The sequence below is a fragment of the Saimiri boliviensis genome, chromosome 9 (genome assembly GCF_048565385.1).
Source record: "Saimiri boliviensis isolate mSaiBol1 chromosome 9, mSaiBol1.pri, whole genome shotgun sequence".
Taxonomy (NCBI): Eukaryota; Metazoa; Chordata; class Mammalia; order Primates; family Cebidae; genus Saimiri; species Saimiri boliviensis.
The window spans coordinates 15374702-15400298 of record NC_133457.1 but is presented as its reverse complement, the minus strand read 5'-3'; the positions used below and the strand labels follow the sequence as shown (position 1 = coordinate 15400298).

General features: G+C 39.2%; 2 protein-coding genes across 11 annotated transcripts in view; one reads left to right on the top strand and one right to left on the bottom strand.

Annotated features, from left to right (window-relative positions):
* MED12L (mediator complex subunit 12L) overlaps positions 1–25597 on the bottom strand; it is a 361238-nt gene that overhangs the window by 117213 nt on the left and 218428 nt on the right. The window lies entirely within an intron of this gene.
* On the top strand, positions 1331–25597 carry GPR87 (G protein-coupled receptor 87). 2 transcript variants are annotated; one of them, XM_010335774.2, is made up of 4 exons: positions 1331–1702; positions 8400–8485; positions 19026–19157; positions 24494–25597. In XM_010335774.2, exons 3-4 carry the CDS (start codon positions 19124–19126, stop codon positions 25534–25536), a joined length of 1077 nt encoding a protein of 358 aa, XP_010334076.1. In that variant the 5' UTR covers positions 1331–1702; positions 8400–8485; positions 19026–19123; the 3' UTR covers positions 25537–25597. The 2 variants fall into 2 exon arrangements, with proteins under 2 accessions (XP_010334076.1, XP_003925078.1); XM_003925029.3 differs by lacking the exon at positions 8400–8485.

The window sequence follows — 25597 nt, the reverse complement described above, 5'->3', positions numbered from 1 at the left end:
TTATAAGATTGGGCCATTATTAAGTTGTTATTCAAACACCTTCCCTGGGACTAGCTACTTATCCATAACACACTTAATCCACTCAAAGCAGAATAATTTAAAAAAAATTAAAATTGTGGTTATCTGTTTTTGTATGGTTAGGAAGCAGATAGGAAAAGATAATACAAAAAATATAATTTTGATACCAAATTCTTGATATTTAAGTTAAACACACATTTGGTTTAACTTAGAAAAAAAATAATACAAGAAATATAATTCTGAAAGGCAACTCTTGATCTTTAAGTTAAACACCCATTTGTTTTTCTGTAAAAACAAAAGGAAAACCAACTAGTATGTACACATTATTTCCTGAAGAAGGCATAAGTAAACACTAAGTAATACCTATTATAGATTAACTAACTTCAAAAAGTTTTCACCTTTGATTATTTTCATTTATCTTCATCCATAACAAGTTTTGATTCCATTTCATGAAATGTTATTTTTTAAAAATTTTAATGCTGCATTCAAGAAAATATCAGCATCTCTGAGATACTTATCTGAAAGCATGAAAATTATTTACAACTAAGTAAAAGTGGACGGGCGCAGTGGCTTAGGGCTGTAATCCCAACACTTTGAGAGGCCAAGGAGGGCGGATCATGAGGTCAGGAGTTCAAGACCGGCCTGGCTAACATAGTGAAACCCATCTCTACTAAAAATACAAAAAGTTAGCTGGGGATGGTGATGAGCACCTGTAATCCTAGCTATTCAGGATGCTGAGGCAGGAGAATCGCTTGAACCCGGGAGGTGGAAGTTGCAGAGAGCCAGCATTCTGACACTGCACATCAGCCTAGGGGACAGTTTCAGACTCCATCTCAAAAAAAAAAAAAAGTTATCTGATTATATAAATCTGTCATTGTTGGATGCTTTTTTAAAGCAATAAAACAAATTGTTTTATGTTATAAGGTCAGCATTCAAAGGAGTCAGTGAATCCAGTCCCTGAATAATTTAACGTATTTTGAATATTCGTCATTGTATATGTCTATAGATTTCATTAGTTTCATGAATAAGACTACAGGTTTCCAGAGTTATCAATTGCAACAATAAACACATTTTAATTTTAGTTTTTTAATAATATGTAGAATAATATTTTCAAAGAAATAAAGCATATTCTTATTCCTTTTAATCCACAATTTAATTGGCAGGAAAGCTGCCAATATATGTTTTCTAGATAGCAATAGGAAGCTAGGAAATCAACAAAAACAAAGACCTAAAAATTGGATCTGATGAGTTAGTAGGCCCCAACCTGAGACTTCATCCCCCACTCCTTAAGCAGACTTCTGGCCATCTAAGCTCCAGCCCTGGGTTTCCTTCAGGTGAATCACCATCTGATTCCTGCAGGTTCAGGAAATACTCTTCCCCAGTCAACAAATCTCACCTACTCTTAGTTGTGAGTCATTTACATTAGCAAGAGAGCAAGTTGTTCCAGTAGTTGCCGGGCAGGAGAATTTGAAAGGGTGCCCCACAGGACAATCTCTAAAGGGGTAGGGGAGATAACCGACTTCGTCTCGTTGGGGAGAAAATGTTTAGTTTTTATGCTTTACCAGAAAATCCACTTCCCTGACGACCTTAGTTTCAAAGCTTATTCTTAATTAGAGACAAGAAGCCTGTTTCAACTCGAAGACACCTTATGAGGTGAATGGACAGCCAGCCACCACAATGAAAGGTAAGCGAAAATTTTTTTATTTTGGACACAGCAATGATCAAAACTGTAATCATACTTCTACTTAACTCTGAGGTTTGAAGAAAAAGTAGAAATTAGAATGCTGACAATAAGATACAAGGCACCACGGTGAGCCAGGAAGCTTCAACTGTTTCCAGCTCAGGCAGGCAGAAACATAAACAACATATTGTGTCTTCAAAAGTAGAAACAATGTTGGCAATCACTTCTATTTAGTACTTTTTTTTAACCACATTTACTTTATTAGATGAGTGAAAGCCAAAGTCTCTTATAATTGTTTCCCACACTTAAATTTGTTTCATAATCGTTTATCTGAATTTTTTTTAAAAAGAGCGAGACCAAAAAAAAAAAAAAAAAAATGATTTTTCTCTTTCCCGACTGCCTCGTTTTGATAAAAAAAAAAAAAACAAAAAAAAACTCAGTCTTTTCATTGTACCATAAAGAACAGGGCAATCCTCATTCTGATCCCTGGAGACATCATGTTGAAACACGTCAGGAAAGGCATGGAGAAAACTGCCCAGTGACTGACAAACAGGTTAGGAACAGCTTAGTTTTGTTCCACATTCAAACTGTTGGGGAAGTTTTCACTGCATTGAGGAAAACAAGAAGCAAGCATGCTTCTTGTTTTAAATTTTAATATGGACTTTTAAAAGACAGGTGAGCCTAAAGTAGAGTGACTTTTTGATTTCTGATTTTAATATTTATCTGCTATAGAATTGTGCATCACATTCTCAAGTTGAATCTGCTTTTATGTTAGCTAATATTAACATTTTAACAAGAGTTTTCTTTCATAACTGTTCTCCAATTTACAAGCAATATGAAGAGCAATGAATCTGGTTCTATATATTTGTTATATTCATATTGGGGGAATACATATTGGGAGGAAGAAAAAAGTCAGACACCCTGTTGATATTATTTCAGCCAATTGAGATTAACTGTCTCTATGAAGTTAGTGATCAAAGAGGCATGTTCTCTTAGTCCTTCAGCAACTCCTCAGACTCTTGTCTCTGACATCTATGTGAAAAGTGTTGCAGGTATATGTGGGTTAAGGACAAGGGCCTAGAAGAGCAGATAGATGGGTGAATTTCATATTTAAGGATACAGCCTATAGAATGAAAGCATCCAGCCAGTAAATCTTCACTATTTCATGAAGACACTGAGAAAATGCCCTAATCCGAGATAACATGTGAAGAGGATTACTGCATTCAGACACGTGGGTGGGAAAAGGAAGACTAAGTTAAAAGGAATGTTCTTATTTAGAGCTGTGCTGTTTGTGCTCTTCAGAGTCTGACTGCTTTTTTTCCTTAATATCTTGGCATTTGACTCCATTTAAGAACAGTAACAAAAAAAAAAAAAAAAAGATATTTCATGCTTAGTTCTTTACTCTGAGAAAATGCCACAGAAAGTTTAGAGGAGACCACAATGGCTATTAGTTCTTCGTATGCTCCTAAAATAAGGAAAACCCATAAAAATCCCTCAAAGCCCAATTAAGGGTAGGGTTGTGAGGACAGGACTGAAGTGAGGTGAAATCTAGGTAAAGTCACCTCCCTAGAAGAATCCCCCAGTCTCCAGGGAAGATGTTCTCTACACAGGTATGAGGGAGTAGTTTGGGTTTAAAGTAGAAAGCCCAGGACTCACAGGAAAATGACCTGGGTTTAAGGGCTGATTATACCAGTAATATCAGTGTGACTTAGGCAAGTCTCTGAATTCCACAGGAGCTCACTTGCCTCCCTCACAGGTAAAATGTGGGGATTAGATCAGATGGTCATTAGAGGTCCCTTGCATCTCTAGATTCCCACGATCCAGGTGATATGCTAAGATGCTGGGGTTGGTAATCAAAGAACCTAAGGCTTGGACCAAGCACACAGGTATGCTTGAGAAGAAACAGGGGAGAGCCCCAAACTACGTCTTTCCCAATTCTTCCCCTTGCCAACTACATGACGTTAATCAAATTTCGACTTCTCTAGGTCTCAGATTCTTCCTCTGCAAGGTGGAGATGAATGTAGGAAGATCAATTTGCTCTTCCTATCTTGTTGGAAAGTTTTGCATTAATACAAATATTAATACAAGAGCCAGCTGCAGTTCTTATACTCATAACGACCTAAAGCAAAGAGGCAAGAGTAAAAGCAAACGTGATGTGACCCTGCTGTTAAAAACTAGATGAGATGCACCACCCCTCACATCTTCTGCTTCAGGCCAGTGGTGAAAGACAGGTTCTATCTGACCTTACAAAGATTTCCAAACCCTCTACCTCCTTATATGGCAAACACAGGCAGAATAGAATATTTGTCCTCTATCCTATACCTAACTATCATATTTTGTTTCATTAACTTTCTTACTGGCCAAATATAAAAAATATTACACTAAAATACATTTAAGGAAGAGCACTGATTAAGTTCCATTTAGTATAAGTCAAAGTCATGACATTAAGTCATTCATAACATTGGTTATACAGTTTCTCTTAAACAGTAATTTCTTTCTTCTTCTTCTTTTTTTTTTTTTTTTTTTTTTTTTCTTTTTGCGATAGAGTCTTGCTCTGTTGCCAGGCTGGAGTGCAGTGGCGCAATCTTGGCTCACTGCAACCTCCGCCTCCTGGGCTCAATCAATTCTTCCGCCTCAGCCTCCCGAGTAGCTGGGACCACAGGCACGTGCCACCATACGCAGCTAATTTTTGTATTTTTAGTAGACATGGGGTTTCACCGTATTGGCCAGGGTGGTCTTGATCTCTTGACCTCATGATCCGCCTACCTCGGCCTCCCAGAGTGCTGGGATTACAGGCCTGAGCCACCGCGCCCACTCTATATAGTAATTTCTAATCATTTCCATCATTTTAAAAGAAGAGCAAAACTCCTTAAATGACCTTTTCTAATGTACAAGATAGGATCTAGGATCTGTATGGCACAAACTGTCCTTCTATTCTTAATACTAAAACAATAATAATTAGCATATGCTGATAGCTTAATATGTGAAAAGATTACTGCATATTTTATCATACTTGTTTTTTAACTCAGAAAACCGTATGGTATAAATTACTATTATCCACTTTTACAGCTGAGCAAACTGAGGCTTAACGAGCATACCAGTAGGGAGCAGAGCTCTGACCCTGAACCACTGCTTACAGTCAACCATGCTCTATTTGCTGTTATCTCTTTTTGTGGGTAGTTTCACACGTAAAATGATACAGATTTATTGTATATTTACCATACACTAGTACCACAGTACAGACTACAGCAGATAAATGACCATGTTGGGTGCATGACCACCTGCAATCAAGTTGGAGCTATTTTACTTGCTAGTTTTCCCAAAGGAGACATCAAGATGCTAATCAGCACAGAATACCAAGTTTTTGTGCAGGCAGTAGCAGAGCGGTAGTTAGGAGCACCGCACTGAGATGAACTTATGTTCTGTTCAAATCCAGGCCCTGCCCCTCATTAGTGGTATTAATGAGGGCAAGCTCTAGCAATGCAGCAACAGACAGCATGTATCTGCTCAAAGAACAAATAATATGTGCAAACAGCCCAAGTATACTGTATTACAAGCATTCTTTCTAGGCCTCAGGTTTTTTTCATCTGAAAAATTAGAGTACTAATTCTTACTACTCACTCAAGCAACTGAGTTACTACTGAGTTATTACTACATGCCAAGTTTGAATAAAAGGTCTATGCTGTGGTAATTCTTCATTCAAAAGAATCTTATGAGGACTGTTTTACGGAAGAAGAAACAGGCAAAGAGGTGTTGGATAACTTGCCCAAGTAAGTGGCAAATCTGTAATGTGAATCCAAAGTCCTTTTAATAAATTACAATATACACAGATAATTTAGAACACTCCCGGGCATAGAATAATACTAGCCAGCATTTGCTGAGCTCTTTTGCTGTTGTTGTACCTAACATGATAAACACTTAGACTTCTCAAGCTCCCAGAGAAGGGTTTTGCCCTGTAACCTGAACAGGCTCCCAGGTTGAAGATACTCCGGGCTCTCGACCACCAGAGCAACTCTCTGGAGGACACAGAACACAGTGAAACTTTGTTTTCCAAGTCCTTGAGTTTAGTGAATATATCAAGATTCGGAATGCCTCCAAAGCAGAGGCCAGTATACCAAAAGAGCAGCAGAAACAAAATGATCTGAGGTCCCTGCACTAAAGGAGCTTATGATCTAGTTGAAGAAAGAAATACGTTAACAGAATACTTGGACTGTTTGCACATATTAGAGTACTAAGCTCAGTGGCTCTCAGGCTGAGAACTGACAAGAGAGAACCAAAAAAACAATGCATAAATATCTGTTGCCTCTAGATTGTAGCCAATTGAGGATTTGTTACACTCTTTTGTGGGGGTGGATGACCTACCTGTCCAAACTTCTTCCTCCTCAGACCTGCTAAACCCCAAAATTATAAATAAAACTGAAAATAAATAACTGAGCCTTTTAAAAATTTTTAGATAAATTGGCTCCAAGACAAACTGGAAAAACTGCAAAATTAATTTTTGTTGTTGTTTTGTTTTGAGATGGAGTCACGCTCTGTTGCCCAGGCTGGAGTGCCTCCTGAGTAGCTGGGATTACAGGGGCGCGCCACCACATTCAGCTAATTTTTGTATTTTTGGTAGAAATGAGGTTTCACCATGTTGATCAGGCTGGTCTCAAACTCCTGACTTTGTGATCTGCCCACCTCAGCCTCCTAAAGTGCTGGGATGGCAAGCATGAGCCACCGCACACAGCCTAAAATTGTTTACTGGATATGTGTACATAGAAAATAGTGCTACATATAAAGATGAGGTAGAGTGTGGCTCACAGTAATATGCAATTCTTAAATATCACAGCTACAACTGTATTCTAGTTGTCTCACCCAGGCATTTTGAAAACCTAAAAAATGAAAACTTTTAGAGGATAATGGCTTGCACTAGGTCAAAATGGTATATGCTTATATTATGTATAGCAAAACAAATTAATAGAAGAATAGTAAATGCCTGGTTTTCAGCCATGCCTTACACAGGTCAACTGCCAATATCTAAAAGGTAACTACTACATCAATGTGTCAGCATAAGTCATAATGGCTGCTGGAAAAGTAAAACTATAATATCTGTTAAATATCAATACTCCCTTTACCCTAAAACATTCATTCTAATTTCATGTTGTAAACAACAACACTATATATATGTACATACACATACACACACACAGAGTTTTAAATATATAATTTTAAAAACTATTCATTCTATGCCTAGAGCCAACAGTACAGTACCTCAATTTTTATCTCTGTTTTTCATCCTAAGACCCAGAAATGCTAATATGTACCCAATCCTTCACAAAGTCATGCTGGATCATAGCATGGTCTGTTTATATCCAGTTTACAGCCCATATGAAATTGCAAATAAGACAGGCACTAAATAATTGGCCAGTGTGGAACTCAGTTTGTGTGCTCAAAATTGCAGGCACCTGAAATATAAATGCCATGGTACACTACTTCTTGTCTGATGGCGTCCCCATGCTACAAGATGCTCTCAGCGACGTAACTGTCTCACAGCCAGGGTGGCACAGCCAAACATCTCTACCCTTAATGTTTTTCCCCACCCAGGCTCCTATCTGGAGATGGTACATTTCCCATGCTGCCTCCCTTTCCTCTTCTGTCAATCAGAACCCGATTAACTCCATGCCAACTAAGCTCTCCTTCCAATGTATTTATATAATTATTTTATTTATTTATAATCTTCCTGGTTCCAACAACAACAACAAAAACCAAGTATTTTACATGAAGTTAATTCAAATGAACTTAAAAATTTAAACAAATGAGGCTTGGGAATAAGAATGGTGGGAAATCAAAAACCATATGAGAAATTAGTTCACCAAATGCATTCATTCCTATCTGATACTGTTGGGCCTTAAGGTGGTTCTCAACTCCAACAGAAAAACAAGAAAGCATAATGATTTCGTACTGACAAATTCACAACTGGCCTACAGGAACACCATTCTTAATATGTAGACTAGAAAATCTCCCATGAATCTTAACATAAAGAACCAATGTAGTATTGAATACCCAAAGAGTAGGCACAGTGAAAAGGGTTGAATGCTTAAATATACCAACTCAAAGCTCAATTCAGGCAAAGCCATTTTATAGGGGCAGGATGAGACATAATGGGGTCCAGGCATGTGGCTCACTTTAAATATATTCATCTTACTGCTGTTTCTTCATAATTGTTCTAAGGAAACTTTCTGGTCCTTCTCCCAGTGTACTTTATTCTAATTATGAAAATTTCACAAGTGTTGGACATACTAGCTGTCTTTTATTAGCATTCTGGTATTGTTGTTTCTCTTATACCTGGCTCACTTTCCTCACTGACACAACCCATGAGGCTGCTGCTGGCATGTGAATTCGCAGCCCTCCACTTTAGCTTCCTTGACTTTACAGTCAGCAGGCCCAGTGTTTGATTAGCTGGTTTGATCGGACCTTCTTCCTGGTCTTCAGCCATGCCTTACACAGGTCAACTGCCAATTCTTACTCTTGTCTCCACCCTCCCTGGGTTGTACTCTTTCACTCATAAGGCAGAAAACAAAGTATTTGTCAAAAATAAAAAATAAAAAAACTGACATATGGCTGCCAAAATGAAATTAGGTCAGAGAGGGGGGCCAAATTCCATCACAGCCAAATAGTAAGTCAAAGGTATTTTTGAACTCTGACTCTGTGCCCACAGGTACTCTGCTAGACACTGAAGATAAAAGGATGCAAGGACACTCTGGCAGTCAAGCAAACAACAAAAAGAGAATACAACAGCTAGAGGTATGGGAAGCCATAGGGTTGAGCAGCACTCACGTGGCACATGGGGATAACATGGAAGGCTTTGAGAAGAGGAGGCAGATGAATTAGACCTGAAGGTGGCATAGGCAGCTTAGTAGACAAGGGGGAGAAAAGATTTCCAGGATAAAATGCACGCAAGGTAAGAAGGGCCTGGGGCAGGAGCATGGGAGCTATAAAGTGGGCAGGTATACGGGTCAGGTCAGGAGGTCCTCATCACCTGCAAAGGAGCCTGAGTTGTATCCTGTACAAGACAGTAAGCCAGTGAGGACTGCGACAGAGGAGGACATCAAGCAAAGAAATGCAAACAGCAGGAAAATGCGTATGGGAAATCTTAAGATAATACAAATATATAGGTTACTATTTCTCCTAGTGGGGGAGTTATCACCTTAATAAATCAAGCCAGAGAAAATCACTTTATTCAAATATTCCTACTAGTTTAAGAGGCATTGTTTAAAAAAAAAAATGCTTAATGCCAGAAGTTGATAAATTTACTGAAGTAGGAATGACTTTGAAGAACTGTTATATGTGGGTGTGTATTTCATGAAATGAGTTATATGTGATCCCAGATCCTTTTACTATATATGGGTGAGAGTGGGTTATTTGTATTCATGAGAAGAGAACGAGAGAGTGTATTTGATGCTGATTAAAAAATGTGAAATATCCACTCATGTTAAAGACTTCACTTGAGAATTTTACAATTGTCAATGAAGGCAAGTGATAAAACGGAAGGAAAAATGCTCTCTTAGGTAACTGTCTGAATCCATTAACTTAAATAGCATTAAGGTTTGCTTAAGCTGTGATTGGAAGAATTAGGGTAGGTAACCTGACAACAGTTCTACTGGGAGAAGCCTGGGGAACACCTGCCACCACATCCCACAGCCCAGAAAACTATAATGATGGCCGTATTAAAATGTCAAGGTGACACCACCACCACTGCCATGAAGAATAATTATAACTCTTAAGTATAATGCTTAAGCCACAAGGTGCTATTCCAAAACAAGAAACAGCATCTACACGAACTTGTGAAAAGTATTCGGCATCTTTTAATAGGCTAGTAAATGGTAATCAAACAACTAGAGACTTAACCCGGAGTCTTGAATTCTAAGAATATTTTTAAGGGGCAGAGTCACTTGAAATGTATTTAGTTTAGAACATACTCATTTAAAACCACTATGCTGGCTACTGGGATGGTAGTCCCTAACCAGACCAGCCTCTTACATAAATGATGCAGAAGTTACCTATGTGGAAATTATACTTTGCTTAAACAGAAAATAAAAATACATGTTTCAGCTCAGTAAGTTGTAAAATTTGAGCAAAATTCTTATTACACACAATAACCACACAGTAATGTGATACAGATTTCCTGATCTGACTCACAATAGCCACATAGTAATGTGAGTAGGAATTTTACTCAAATTTTATTATTTACTGAGTTAAAACAAATTTTTATTTTCTATTTAAGAAAAGCATTTACTGTTTAAGCAAAGCATATTTGCCATGAATTACACCTTTATATCACTATTGCACTTACAATACAAAATTGACTTAGCATATGTTCTCTTACCAGATTAACACAACACCCTTGGAAAGTAAGTCAAGTATTTGTTATTCTTCCTGTTTCATACATAAGGAGGCTCAAGCTCTGTGAGATATAATGCTTTACTCCGGGTCACAGAGCCAAAGATATTGTGAGTCAAAAACTTAACTGGGCGCAGTGGCTCACACCTGTAATCCCAGGACTTTGAGAGGCCAAGGCGAGCAGATCACAACGTCAGGAGATTGAGACCATCATGGCTAACACAGTGAAACCCCATCTCCACTAAAAATACAAAACATTAGCTGGGTGACACGCACCTGTAGTCCCAGCTACCTGGGAGGCTGAGGCAGCAGAATTGTTTGAACCCAGGAAGCAGAGGTTGTAGTAAGCTGAGATTGCGCCACTGCACTCCAGCCTGAGAGACAGGATGAGACTCCATCTCCCAACACAACAACAACAACAAAAATTTAACACCTGCCCACTGAATCCAGGTCTAGGATACTTTGCACCGGTTAGGGAATGTCAGTCTAGAACACTTTCTACCAGAGAAGCTACTTCTGACACTCAGCTAGGTCAGCACAGCAACACCACAGAGGCAGCCTGTTCTGGGGTAATAAAACCTAGAGCTCATTTCCTGGCTTTGCCTCTCACCATCTGTGTACTATTGGGCAGGTTGTTGTGTCTTGCTCAGTTCCCTCACTTGTCTAGAGAGAATAGTCAAGTTTGAGGTTAAGGTTATAAAGAACCATTAGACACAAACCTTGTCTTTAGGGAGTTTACAATAACTTTACAACTTAGGGAGTTTACATCAACCCCCTCATCCCCTCTAAATACACACACAAACACACACACACACACACACACACACACACACACACACACACACACAGAGCGAGTTACCTGAGGTCACCTGAAAGAAAATGACTATACTGTTAACCAAAACAGTCCTAACTGTAAACTACATGTATCAAGCAAAACTATGAGAAGAGAACATCAGTGTAGCACCTGAAAAACCTGAATGAAGGGTTGCTGTGCTCTGCATTCCAACACCTTTGGAAGACTAGCTCCATGCATGCATTTATGAAATGTGCTATGAATAAAGTGACCTAATTCCATTGCAGAAAAAGGTAACTCATAACCGGTGAGGTAACCTGCCTCTTTCCCCAGGCCTTTGGCAGAGCTATAATCTTAGCATGAAAAATACACATAAATTTTCAGACACACATACATATAAAGTCAGGTTTAAACTGAGAAAGATTCTTAGACAATAGGTGATACCAAAATAGAAGATATCCTGTATCTTTCAACAGAAACTTTCTATCAGATGGCTTTTGCGACGATTATATCTTCACCACAAAACTCTCTCTATATAATCCATCAGTTCAGTATAGCTTTTCAGAAGCAAAGTGACGAAACAAACCTTCATATCTCAAATTCTTACAATTTCAGATGTGAGCTTTCAGAGGGAAAACTGGAGAGTAGAGAACAATAGGAAAAGTATTGATATTACAACTCTGTCATTTCCGAACCACTGTTTCCCAAACACTAAGTAAAAACAATTAATCATGAGCAACTGCATGTAGGGAGCCAGCATTTAACGGGCATTTATCTTTCAAGATCCTGATCAGAGGGCTATAACAAGAGAGATGAAGCCCAGGGAGAGTTAAAGCATTGCTATGGCATGGCAGGGCACACCGCCGGCTCTGCCTGCGGAAGGAGTTTCCCCCGGCCTAGTACAAATGACTCCCCACCCACACCGAGATCCAATCCAGTGAACTGCAACAGCAGGCTGGCTGTGTGTGGACCACAAGGCTAGGTGCCCAAAGTAGCTATTCAGTAGTCCTGGATGTTGTCCTCCCATAACCCTTCTAGGGAGAGAGAGCAAAGGTTTGGGCATCCAACACAACTGGGGTCAAGTCCCTACTCCACTACTGGGAAGCTTTTCTTGACACCAGAAATCTCAGTTTTTCCCCCATCAAAAGCAATTTTATCACGCAGTCAGTAGGGTTTTCACTTAAAGGCCCCAGTAGAGGGGTGGCACAGAGAAAAGCTCAACTATGACAATTAATTCATTCTCAGGGGTGAACTAAACAACATGACCTCCTGTCACTACTTTTTCTGGGTTGCTCAGAGGTATAAGAAAAACCGTTTGAAAAGAAAGGCTAAGCGATGGTCAGTAATACAAGAAAAATCAGGCATTTGCAAGGAGGAGAGACAGAAGAAGAGAAAAATATATTTATAATTAAAGTAGAACAATTGGGGATCTAAGGAGGTTAAGTATAGCCATGTAAGACTAAATGATAAGCAGAATCAGGGTTGCAAAATCAAGTGGCTGTGGGACCCGGCAGGTAATGCTCCCCAAAGAGGCAGCCCAGGGATGTCAAGGAGAATGCTGTGAGCCGGAGAAGTGGAGAGAGCTCACTTCCCCAACAGGAAGGGGCAACTCATACTGCTGGACTGCTCATGCTGGATATTGGCCCATCTTTTCATCTTTCAAGACGGGATCCAACTCTGGATTTTTATGTGACATTTCCTGATGTTGTCAACATTGTTCAGGCCAAATAAAACTAGATCTTTAGTTTGGAAGATTAGCAGTTCCTTCACAAGCTTGATGGGGAAAACAAACTCCTACCTCTGCCCAATACTGCCCTCCTCCCACTTCCTGTCCTCCAAAATAAACCCCCAGAATCATTCTTCATTTTTATTCCACAGGAGTGTAATAGACAGAACTGCAACTTCAGTTTCTACTGGATTCTATATGAATCCCAGCTCTACCCATTACTCACGATGTGAGTCAGGGCAAGTTAATTAAACTGTCTGAATCTTGTATCTTCCTACCCGGGGGAGGGGGGTGGGTGGAAATATATCTAGGTCCTAGGGTTGCTCTGAAGATTGCTTGAGATATCAACCACCAAGTTTAGGGTCTAAAGGCAAGGAGAAATTGAGAACATGTTAATCCTTTTCCACCACCCTCATTTTAAAAGAATAGCTTACAACCAACAACAAAGAAACATGGTTAGTAAAATAGCCAAAGGACAGTATCAATGGGTGGCTGGAAAAAAACAGATCTCTAAGCAGCGATACCATCTAACCTCAGGAATGCCTGTGAAACCTGGGCCTACCACAAACATCACATTCTTGAGTGGTTTCATCAGCTCTCAGCTGAAGGAGCAGTAGGTGGCGGGGCAGGATTCCCACCCAGGATCCAGGTTCTGGAACGGAGCCCTTTACTACCACTGAAGCAATCTTCCTTGCAACACCCTGCAAGTGCTGGGACATGCAGACAATTCAGAGCCACTGCAGTAAAAGCACACAAGGAGCCCGGAAGCTGAGGTGCTGATTGTTCAGAAAGACAGCAGGCGGGTGAGGCTCTGAGACAACTTAAAGGAAGGGCAAGCTCTTGGAGCAAAAGTATCAGTCAAATGACTCCTGAGAGGACAGCTGAGGCCACCAGCCACACAGCCAGCTCAGCATAAACAAGGTGCAAGCATTCACCCTCATCAACCCCCTTGTCCAACCTAAGAAGCACTAAATAAATTCAACTGTGTACCTATGATATACAGCGGAGACTGAAATGACTTCAGCCCCACCCCGTGCAAGTACACAGGCTGCTTTGTAAATGTTAATCATTGTACCTCACAGTCATCCTATAATGGACGAGTTATCATACCCATTTTACATATGCAGAAATGGAGGATTAGAAGCTAAAAGGAACAGAGCTGCGGTTGTAATCCAGAGAATCAGAGAGCCAAATCCTCTCTCTTTGCACTCCACCATGGTGCCGCCATACTTGACTACAAGGCAAGGCAGGATTTTTTTTTAAATCCAAGCTGGGAAAATTTTTAAATGCCAGACATTAAATGATATGCTTAAGAAAACCCTCCATCAAATCTTTATGTATCTCTACCTCCCACCTTCTCCGTCTCCTTCTCATCACAGGCATGTTCTTTTTCTGAAAGAGTTGTCTGAGATTGTTGCCTCCACTTCCTCACCTTACAATTGTTACTAAACCTCTGTCATTAGGCTTCTCACCTCAAAACACCCCGGGCCCCCCGGCACATGGAGCACTGGTAAAGATGAACAATGGCCTTTTTGTTGCTGAGTCCCATCCAATGGTACTTTGCTGTCCTATGTCATTTGGCCTCCCCCACAGGATACAACTAGTCACAATTCCTCATTTCTCACTCTCTTTTTGGTTCACATGACATTATTCTTTTTGGGTAATCCTCCCAACTCTCTGGCCTTTCCTTTAGGCACTCCCCGCACCCTAAGACTACGGCATTAGCTCTCTGCTATTCTCACTCCACTGTGTACTTTTAGTTTTCTATTTGTTTACTGGGACAGTCTCATTCTGTCATCCAGGATGGAGTGCAATGGTGCCATCTCAGCTCACTGCAACCTCCGCCTCATGGGTTCAAGCGATTCTCCTACCTCAGCCTGCCGAGTAGCTGGGATTACAAGCGCATGCTATGTCACCCAGCTAATTTTTCTATTTTTAGTAAAGATGGGGTTTCACCATGTTTTCCAGGCTGGTCTCAAACTCCTGACCTCAGGTAATCTGCCCACCATGGCATCCCAAAGTGCTGAGGTTACAGGCGTGAGCCACCATGCATGGCTAACTGTGCAGTTTCATCTTGGACAATCTCATCGATTCCCACAGCTTCTTCTACCACTGATTTTCTGTTGACCTTCCATTGACAACACCAGTCAGGAGCACGTCTCCAGGCTCCAGGCTCCAAACCTGTCTCTTTAATCATCCAGTAGACATCTCCACATGCATCATGAAATCAACTAATCCAAAACTAAACTCCACCCATCCCAATACATGCTTGTCCTTTCATAGGTCCTACATCAGCAAAAGAGACTAAAATCTACAGCCAAATACCTGAGAGGCCTCCAACACTCTTCTAACCCTTTTCACCAGCGTCATTCAGCCACAAATTCTTTAAGATGCCTCACATTTGTCATATTTCTCCATCTCTACATACCATCACCAGTTCCCCAGTAGATTATTATACCTTATCTTTGGCTACACTCAGCATTTCCATGTGTTCCTTTCTGATTAGACCTTGGGCAAACCTGCCACAACTTGGGCATCATAGTTGCCATGGAACCTCTCTAATTCTTGCTTCTCCTCAGTTTGGGTACACCTCTGTATCTTCACAGCATCCCAAACCTCTCATTCAATACTAAAATGGTCTGTTGACTTCTGGATTCTCAACTAGACTTTCAACTTGAAGACAGAAATGTACCTTTCTCATCTTTATAAATCCCAGGGCCTGAAATACAAGCAGACTCTTAGTAAATGATGTTATGAAAGAGATCAGGTTATGGCTGGAGAAGTAGTAGAAATTTCCAAGGTAGGGAGACAAGGAAGAAAGGAGGCCATTCACAGGGCAGGAATAGTTATGAAGAAAAGCAGAGAACTAAACTCAGGCATATCGCTGAGAGTCTGCAGTTTGGTTAAACCAGAGAGTTCCAATAAGAGGAACATGATCTTGAATTGAATTAGGCCAAGGTTAATGGAAATAACAGTAGAAACTAGCATTTATAAAGCACTTAATTTATAAATATATATTCAATTTAACCACAAGAAGGAGGGATGCTAGATGCCAGAAAGTAGGTATTGTTGTTCCCATGACTCAAAAGATTATGGGGCAAACAGATATCTCCAAAGTTTGTTGCGAGCTCTTAGTTACCAGAATCTAGCATGTTCTGACTTCCACATTTCATGATCTTTAACAGTACAAAAATAACTCCTTATCTTTAGTGAGTAATTATAATTCAAGAATTGCCTACTGTACAGAAACACAGGATTAAGGAGCAAAAGAAAGACATGACATCTTTCTAAATCAGAAAGATGAATCTGGCAACGAAAAGCAAGAGATTTATTTAAGAGGAATGAAGCAAGAAGCAGATTGACCAGAGGGGAAGGACAGTGGAGCACCTCCATCCAGAAGAGGCCTGTTGGGTAGCAAGCAGGCAGAAGCAAAGGAGAGGTATAATGTAATAAATAGAAATATCAAAATAAATAGAAAGAAATAAGTGGCTAGCTACCTGAGAGGGAAAAAAGAGAGAAGCAACAAATAGAGTACTGAGCTTTTACACTCTACTGACCAACAGATAAAGCAAATATTCATAGATAGAATAAAAGAAAAAGTTTCTTTTGAAAAAAGGAAAAACAGGTAAAGTTTAGATATGCAAGTTTGACAACACAGACATACAACACACTCCGATGTCAACAATAAGCTGGAGTTTAGGGAAAGTGAGAGACTATGGTGCCATCGCAGAGGTGAGGTCCATGCATTGGTGTAGACATGGGTTCTCCAGAGAAAAAGAAACAGAAAAATGAGGGCCTGTGACCTGAATTTAGAAGGAGGACTTCATTTAGAGAAGGTAATAAGGGAGAGGAAAAAGGAAGAAACTCTCAGAAGCCAATACAGAACAATAAAACATATTTCCCAAAGCTAGATAACAAATTTGATTTTAGAAAACCCAAGGATCATGTCTGAATGAATTAAAATCCTGATTTTTCCATATAATTTCAACAGGAATTATTAAGAAAATAGGAATATGGATCACCCAAAAGCACAAATTATCAGCCACATCCAGTGTTTGTAGATTATGGATCCAATTCCAAAAGGGACTCATAAATGAATTCTATAAATCACATAACAGGGACCCCCCACCTGCTTGAAAAGGTAGAACTTTTGCTAAATGTACTCTGCATTTCACTGTCTTCTCAAAGGATTAGAGAATGTACTTTTTAGACACGTTTTCCATGGTTTTTAAAACTCAGCCATTATTGGCAGTAGCCCGTTTTATTCCTTTTCTTTCATCTGTGCTCTTTAGTTATTAACTTTATTGAGACATAATGTATATATAACATAGTTCTCATCCATTTCAAGTATACAATTATTTTATTTATACAATTATGTTTAGTAAATTTGAAGATTTGCGCAACCATGACCACTATCCAGTTTTCATCACATGAGCAGGATCTCTCATACCCTCCACTCCACCCCCAACACCAGCAGACACTCATCTACTTTCCGCCTCTACAGATTTGCCTGTTCTGGACATTTCACCTAAAGGCTATGTAATCTTTTGTGTCTGTCTGTCTTCTCACGCAAAACATTTTTGAGGTTCATCTATACGATAGCTGTATTTCATTTCTTTTTATTGCGTACTATTCCATCCTATTCCTATACCACAGTTTACTCATCTGCTCTCCAGTTGGCACTTGGCTCCTTCCTGCTCTTAACTCTCATGAATAATGCTATTATAAACAATCGCATACAAGTCTTTGCATGGGCATATGCTTTCATTTCTCTTGGCTAGATACCTAGATGTAGAACTACTGGATCATATCATACATTAACTTTTTAAGAAACTGCCAAATTTGTTCCAGAGTAGCTGTTTTAAATTCTTATCAGCAGTGTATGAGGGGTCCTATCTTTCTACACCCTCAGCAGCACTTGCTACTGTCTCTTCCAGACACAGCCATTCTGGTAGATGCCAGATGGTATGGCACTGTGGTTCTCATTTGAATTTCCCTACCAACTAATGATGTTCAGTGTCTTTCCATGTGCTCTTGGTGAAATGTCTAGACAAATCTTTTGACCTTTTTTAATTGGGTTGTGTTCTTCTTATTAAGAAGTTGTAAAAGTTCTTTGCATATTCTAAATAGAAATTTATCAGAAATGTAATATGCAAATATTTTCTCCCAGTCTCTTCTATGTCCTCCTTATTGGCCAACTGCTCTCTCTCTCTCTCTCTCACTGCAACTGTCAGTTGTAGTGAGTAAGGTATACATGAAGCCATCTGAAAAGAACAACCATACAACTTGGAAACAGAGAAACATAAAACTAAAAATGTGTTTATCAGGTAATTTCCTCGAAATGTTTTTTTTTTTTTTTTGAGAAACTGGATTCAAACTTTTTAAGCTTACTGAAATCCAAAGATTATTATAAAGCCTAGAAAATTAAATGCTTCAGTCATTCTCCCCAGTAAGCTTTAATAAATAAAAAGAAAGCAGAGTTTTACCTTTTTGCCTTACATTAAAAATAAGGTAATGCTGGCACCCAAAAAGGAGGGACCCTAAGAACCTTAATCATTGCCTATGCTCCATTAACCAAAAAACACCTTCTAAATGCTGCTGTGTACCACATACTGAAGCTGTTCAAGGTGAGGTGAGGATAGACTGTCTAAACTCTCAAAAGAATGGATTTTGCATGGAGAGAATCACTGAAAAATTCAAAACCATTTTTTCTACCTCCTACCAAATCAAGTACCTTAGCTACATGTGATATTTGCAAACAGAAGAGAAGCGCCTCTCCACTTACTGTGAACTCTTACACATACTCCTGCCTTCCACGTGCCCTTTCCCTGCTGTCTCAGCACATTTGCAGGGACAAAAGTAACTGCTCATACCAGCCACAAGTTTGCTTTGTTCTTGGACAGAATGAGGTTATTTGGGGTCTCTTTAAGCAACATCAGTCCCACATGGTTTTATTTCATGAGAAACAGTGTGACTTCCCCTAATAGTAAACTGTTCCATAAGCACATTTTACTTCAGCTGCACTTTCCAGAACAGTTCCCAGGATTTCTGTTTTCTATGGTCACTACTGGATGGAAGCCAGAGAACAGAGAACAGATCCAGGTGCAGGGGAAGGGGTGGGGGAAATCATACTTGATAATATCCAACATCACAAGCACATAGGGTCTCAGCCAATCTTTATTAAGATGTGGTGAGGCATGTAAAGCTCAGAAAAGTTAAGGTATGTAGCCAAAGTCACCCACCAGACATAATTCCCAGAAGGGAATTATGAAACAGGGCAACTCTTGTGGGGCCCAGGTGTTCATATGCAAAGGACACATGCTTTCTGAATCGTGAAGCAGTTTCTTGAACTGAAAAGACTAAAATGTTGTATGTTCAAATTCCTTCCCAAATGATTTTTCCCCCATTTTTCTTTCTCTCTCTAGAAATCAAACCAGGAATAACCTATGCTGAACCCACGCCTCAGTCATCCCCAAGTGTTTCCTGACACGCATCTTTGCTTACAGTGCATCACGACTGAAGAATGGGGCTCAACTGGACACTTGCAAAATTACCAAGTAAGCCATCAGAAGAGATGCAAAGAAAATCTTACTTTATCAATGAATATTATTTATACTGTGTGGCAATTTGCGGAGTTTAATGGTCAGAGAACCAATGAACAAAATAAACCAGTAGTTAGCTAAGCATTTCCCTAGGTATAAAAGAGCAAACATGCAGGATGGCATTGCTGAGATAAATGCAGCTTGCTATCATTTCGTTTTAAACTTTGTTTCATCTAGACATCTCTAAAATGACAAGTAGGATTAAATTAATATTTGTGGAATATTTTCAAACACAAACTAAAATTACATATTACTTTCCAGATTTAATAGTCTAAACCAAGGTTCACAAGGTTCCCCAAGCGGCCAGAGACAACATCTACCTAGTCTACTGGGTAACTATTTAGAAAATAATCACACCTAAATATAAAAAATTAGCCAGGTATGGTGGCGCATATCTGTAGTCCCAGCTACTCGGGAGGCTGAGGCACAAGAATCGCTTGAACCCAGCAGGCAGAGGTTGCAGTGGAACAAGATCACACTACTGCACTCCAGCCTGGGTGACAGAGCAAGACTCCATATCAAAAAAAAAAAAAAAAGAAAATGATCATACCTAGACAGCTGTGCCATGGTAGTGACACCCTATAATTTGAATGCCTTTTATTATTTCATTCCCACCTGGCAGGTAGAGCAATGACATATGTTGATACTTTCACATTTTGTGCCAAATGACACATCCTAGTGAGCAATGGTGTCGCTTCACCAAAGGCCAAAGTGGCAGATTCTTCCCCACTCTTTCTTCATTCACAGTATGACTCTATTAATACAATAAATGATGATTAAGCTTTACATTATAGAATGAACATCTACTAAGTACTACACACTGTACTCAAAATAATGTTTACAATGTATTTGTCTCTCAGAAGATCCAGCAAAATTAACTATGAGTTCCATTTTACAGTTATTAACAGGCTAAACCAGCACTGTCAAATAGAACTTTCTGCATTGATGAAAATTCCCTATATCTGCACTGGCCAATCCAGTAGCCATATGTGGTTACTGGGAAATTTGAACATAGCTAGTATTACTGAGGAAATTAATTTTTTAAATTATGCTTAATTATTAAATTTAAATTTTTAAAGACACACGTGGTTTGTGCTCTATCTGGCTATAAAGCCCAAGCCTTCCCCCAATACACACTTACTCCTGCACACACACATACACAAACCTGTTTCCCCTACAAAGACAGCCACAGTTCCCTTATGTCCCAAACATATACACCCTCACACATGGCACAAAATACACATGGCACAGATACACCCTCACACATGGCACAAAATAATTTGCTATGGAACTAGTAAATTGAGTTCTTATGTCACTGCATTTGTTAATTTAAAAGGAACTGAAGTGAGAGTGGGAGAGAATAACAAAGGAGGTTTTACTCTCAATTATCACTGTGTCAAGCCCTGCACTATACAATCCAGGGAATACCACCCTAGTAAACAAGAAGGGATGGGGAAATCACGTTTGATAATATCCAACATTGCACGCACACATTGTGAGAAAATAGCCTTTACACTGCTTCCAATTTTTCTTAAATGAATTACCAAGCTACTATCAACTAAAGAGTTCCCTAACGTGGCAAAGTTCATTACTGGCAGGTAAGAACAACATGAAAAAAATGCCTAGGTGAAGAAAGTCATTTACTTTTAGTGGTCAACGTTCCTGAGCAAAAACATCATATAGAGAAATGCTTCTGAGTACACTCGTAAGTTTTAGAAATATTTGTGGCAATAATAGAGAAGAGAATAAATGATAGGCATAGCTGGCAAAAAATAATATGATACAGACTTAATTCCAAAAACCAAATTAATCACATGAAACTCTCAAAGTTAAATTTTGAGACTTCCAATCAGTTGAGCAATGGCTCATCTGCTTCTTAGAAATCATTTTTTGTCTCTACTACCATATTGTTTCACCAAATAACCCATAACAGGCTTTAACCACTGATTTGTTTGAGCTGCGCAGCAAATGTGTAATTTGTGAATAAGGTAATAAACAGACCTAGGGCTTTATCATTGAATTAAGAAGTCCATAGTTTTAAATGTTAATCCTACACATAAACTAAGGAAGCAATACAATGAGATTGCACAGCCAAGAAGTTCAACACTGGAGTGTCTCAAAGCCACAAAACAGTTCAATAACCACTGTGGAAAGAGGCCAATCCTACTTGATCTTTCTACTTTACAAACACACACACACACACACACACACACACACACACACACACTTTTTTGACATTCTGATTTGAGACTCTCATAATAACTACAATTGTTAGGCAAATCATTTTAACATATAAAGCTTCATTTAATAAGAATGTGTGCTCATATAATTAAACTTTAAAATATTAGGATACACTGAACTGATAGGCAATCCCTAAGCAACACTGTGGAGCAGGGGTTCCTGCACTCCACGACAGACATGCACAGCAGCTCTCCAGGGAGCCAACACCAGCAGTTGAAATGTTCCCTGCCATGTGTGCTGTAGCTCGTCAACTATTTATATTTGTATTTAAAATGATTTTGGAAAGCAATTCATGAGTCATTGTTACAAAGCACAGCCATCACTACAGGATATGACATGGCTGCTCCTTTTCAGGCTGTGTTCCTCAGCTGGACTCTTTATTCTGATGTAAACTCACAAGTCCTCTATTTCCCTAATGGTTCTATCCTAGGTTAGACGAAAGTGACTGCTAATAGTTTAATTGGGTAAATTAATTCAAGCAGACATCTTAACTCAGTTAAAGCCACACATCTTAAGAAGCTCCTAATGTCACTGATACTGATTTGGATCTTATGATGCAAAAACAAACAAGACTATAACATATCATTATATCAAAATAGGCTTGAATGATACTATACAAGGAAATATTAGAAAGTGGCAGCAGTAATAGAGATGGCTGCTGAATCAGGCATTTTAACTTGTAAAGCTTAGTAATACTATGGGTCTCATAACAGGCTAGTCCAGATATAAATTACTAGCCTGTGTAAAGATAGTTGGGCCAGGGAAACCAGTTTTTAAAAACACTCATAGCAAAGAATAAAAGGGAAAGAATTAGGAAGAGGGCAAGGTTACTTAAGAAGAGCCTGCACTTAGACGTCAAGCAGCAATTCAGAAATTTGTTTTTGGATTTTAATCATCAAAATTTTCCTGTTTCTCTCCTCAAAGAAGGGAACCAAAACAGATACTAAACTGCCTGTGTGCAGGGCAGGGAAGGCTTAAATTCATGGTGTTACCTCTGTAACAAAACCATTCCAAAACATAGTTATAACTATAGTAAATATTAATTAGAGGGAAGTAAAAAATTCAGAAATGACTTTCCTTCTAACCTTACATCCAAAAGGTGAATTTATAAATTAATTCCATTAGTTCAGGTTCTCCAAAAATAATGATGATAAAATGTGCTTAAAGGGTCAAGAGATTTATTGGGGAAAATGGCTACCAAGGCAAATGGGGACAAGCAGAAGGCTGGCAAAGCCTTCCAACTACTTGTGGGAGAAAGAAGGAAGAAATGCTTAGTAGGAACAGTATGGTTTGAAGAAAGCTCAAAGAAAAGGTTTGAAGACTGGTAAGTACTCCTCCGGCCAAAGTCTTTTGTCAGAGAAACCCCTCTCTTGCAAAAACAGTATGTCTTGGTATCCCTGCCATGCTCAGTTACAGGCCGGGAGCGGTCCATGGGAAGCATGGCAGCCGCAGGCATGTGGCAGTGGATCCACAGCAGGAGCTGCCTGTCCGTCATGCTCCCCACAGTAGGAGACGTGAGAGGCTCATTTCCACGGCTGCCACATAAGTCAAACGCTTATAACCCATTTCACTGATTACATGATGCAGTGACATGGTACAGGTCTTTAACAACAGAAACTAAAAATTCTAAAAAAAAGGTTTAAAAATTCCTATAATAAATACAATCGATATAACCTAGCCTTGTAAACAAGAAAATTATGCCAGGATGCAATTATTTTTAACAAGTTGTCCTCCTTGGCAATCAACTGTAAAATGGCAAAACATAGTACGAATGAGAAAACAAAATCAGCATTTCTCACTGGACCATACAAAAACATATTTGTGAATATTCTTGACTATACAAATGCATTTTAATCAAAAATTTACTAGATCATGTATAAATATTTATAATAATCAGCAGTAACTTCAAGCTAGCCTAAAACTTAAATTCTACTAAGGTGAAAACAGATTTCAGAGAATCAGCAAGTCAGATCTATACCTATCCAGGACTTTCTTTGTTCACTTTAGAAGACAGATTTTCTTTTTATTTACAAAAATGCCTAGACATTTTCTTTCTATTCCTATCAATGGTCCCTATAATATCTTAAAAGTACTGTAAGAAAGTCATAGGCAAAAAATTCAAAATGACCCACTAATTTTATACTTTCTTAATTTTCAAAGATTAAACAGCTTAAATATGATCCACTAGTTTTACACCTTCTTAATTCTATTTTTTTTTTTTTTTTTGAGACGGAGTTTCACTCTTGTTACCCAGACTGGAGTGCAATGGCGCGATCTCGGCTCACCGCAACCCCTGCCTCCTGGGTTCAGGCAATTCTCCTGCCTCAGCCTCCTGAGTAGCTGGGATTACAGGCACACACCACCATGCCCAGCTAATTTTTTGTATTTTTAGTAGACATAGGGTTTCACCATGTTGACCAGGATGGTCTCAATCTCTTGACCTCGTGATCCACCCGCCTCTGCCTCCCAAAGTGCTGGGATTACAGGCTTGAGCCACCGCGCCCGGTTACACCTTCTTAATTCTTAATGATTAAACAGCTTCAGACCTACACCATATCACTGCATCATATAATCAGTGAAATGGGTTATGAGCATTTGATTTATGTGGCAGTCATGGGTGGAGGAGAAGATATATTCGAAGAGAGTGCCAAAGAATACACAGAAACATGTGCTGGCTATTTTATTTTCTTGTTATAAAAAAATTCAATTTTCTGTCCATATTTTGTTGATTATATTTGTAATGACATTGAACGTGGAAGTATCAGGATAATTTACAATGGTATGTTTATTTTCAAAAGGCTGGCGTAGGGAATCAGAAATGGGACTTTTTACTCAAGGGTCCTGATACAAGGGAGGCAGGATAGTAAGAAGAGGTCACCAATTCTTTGGCCACTCAAAACATTAACAACGTGCTAACTTCACTCTTTAAATCATTGATGACATCTTTAAGTTCACCTGAAATAACAAAAAGTTGGGTCTATAAGGGAGCCTAGCGGCCTGTGGGCACACTTGCCAAGCACTGAAGTCCCATCTCCCCACTTCTCCTACAGATAACGAGCTGCACGGCCAAGAGAGTCACAACTCAGGCAACAGGAGCGATGGACCAGGAAAGAACACCACCCTTCACAATGAATTTGACACAATTGTCTTGCCGGTGCTTTATCTCATTATATTTGTGGCAAGCATCTTGCTGAATGGTTTAGCAGTGTGGATCTTCTTCCACATTAGGAATAAAACCAGCTTCATATTCTATCTCAAAAACATAGTAGTTGCAGACCTCATAATGACGCTGACATTTCCATTTCGAATAGTCCACGATGCAGGATTTGGACCTTGGTACTTCAAGTTTATTCTCTGCAGATACACTTCAGTTTTGTTTTATGCAAACATGTATACTTCCATTGTGTTCCTTGGGCTGATAAGCATTGATCGCTATCTGAAGGTGGTCAAGCCATTTGGGGACTCTCGGATGTACAGCATAACCTTTACAAAGGTTTTATCTATTTGTGTTTGGGTGATCATGGCTGTTTTGTCTTTGCCAAACATCATCCTAACAAATAGTCAACCAACAGAGGACAACATCCATGACTGCATGAAACTTAAAAGTCCTTTGGGGGTCAAATGGCATAAGGCAGTCACCTATGTGAATAGCTGCTTGTTTGTGGCTGTGCTGGTGATTCTAATCGGATGTTACATAGCCATATCCAGGTACATCCACAAATCGAGCAGGCAATTCATAAGTCAGTCAAGCCGAAAGCGAAAACATAACCAGAGCATCAGGGTAGTTGTGGCTGTGTTTTTTACCTGCTTTCTTCCATATCACTTGTGCAGAATTCCTTTTACTTTTAGTCACTTAGACAGGCTTTTAGATGAATCTGCACATAAAATCCTCTACTACTGCAAAGAAATGACACTTTTCTTGTCTGCGTGTAATGTGTGCCTAGATCCAATAATTTACTTTTTCATGTGTAGGTCATTTTCAAGAAGACTGTTCAAAAAATCAAATATCAGAACCAGGAGTGAAAGCATCAGATCACTGCAAAGTGTCAGAAGATCAGAAGTTCGCATATATTATGATTATACTGATGTGTAGGCCGCCTACTGCTTGATGGAATCAATATGTACAAAGTGTAAATACATGTTTCTTTTCATTA

What these genes read in the sequence shown, in the direction of transcription:
- GPR87 (XM_003925029.3), top strand. Translation starts at nt 19,124, where the DNA reads ATGGGGCTCAACTGGACACTTGCAAAATTACCAA. An exon ending in GACACTTGCAAAATTACCAA is followed by an intron (nt 19,158 to 24,493) that starts GTAAGCCATCAG and finishes CTTCTCCTACAG; the next exon opens with ATAACGAGCTGCACGGCCAA.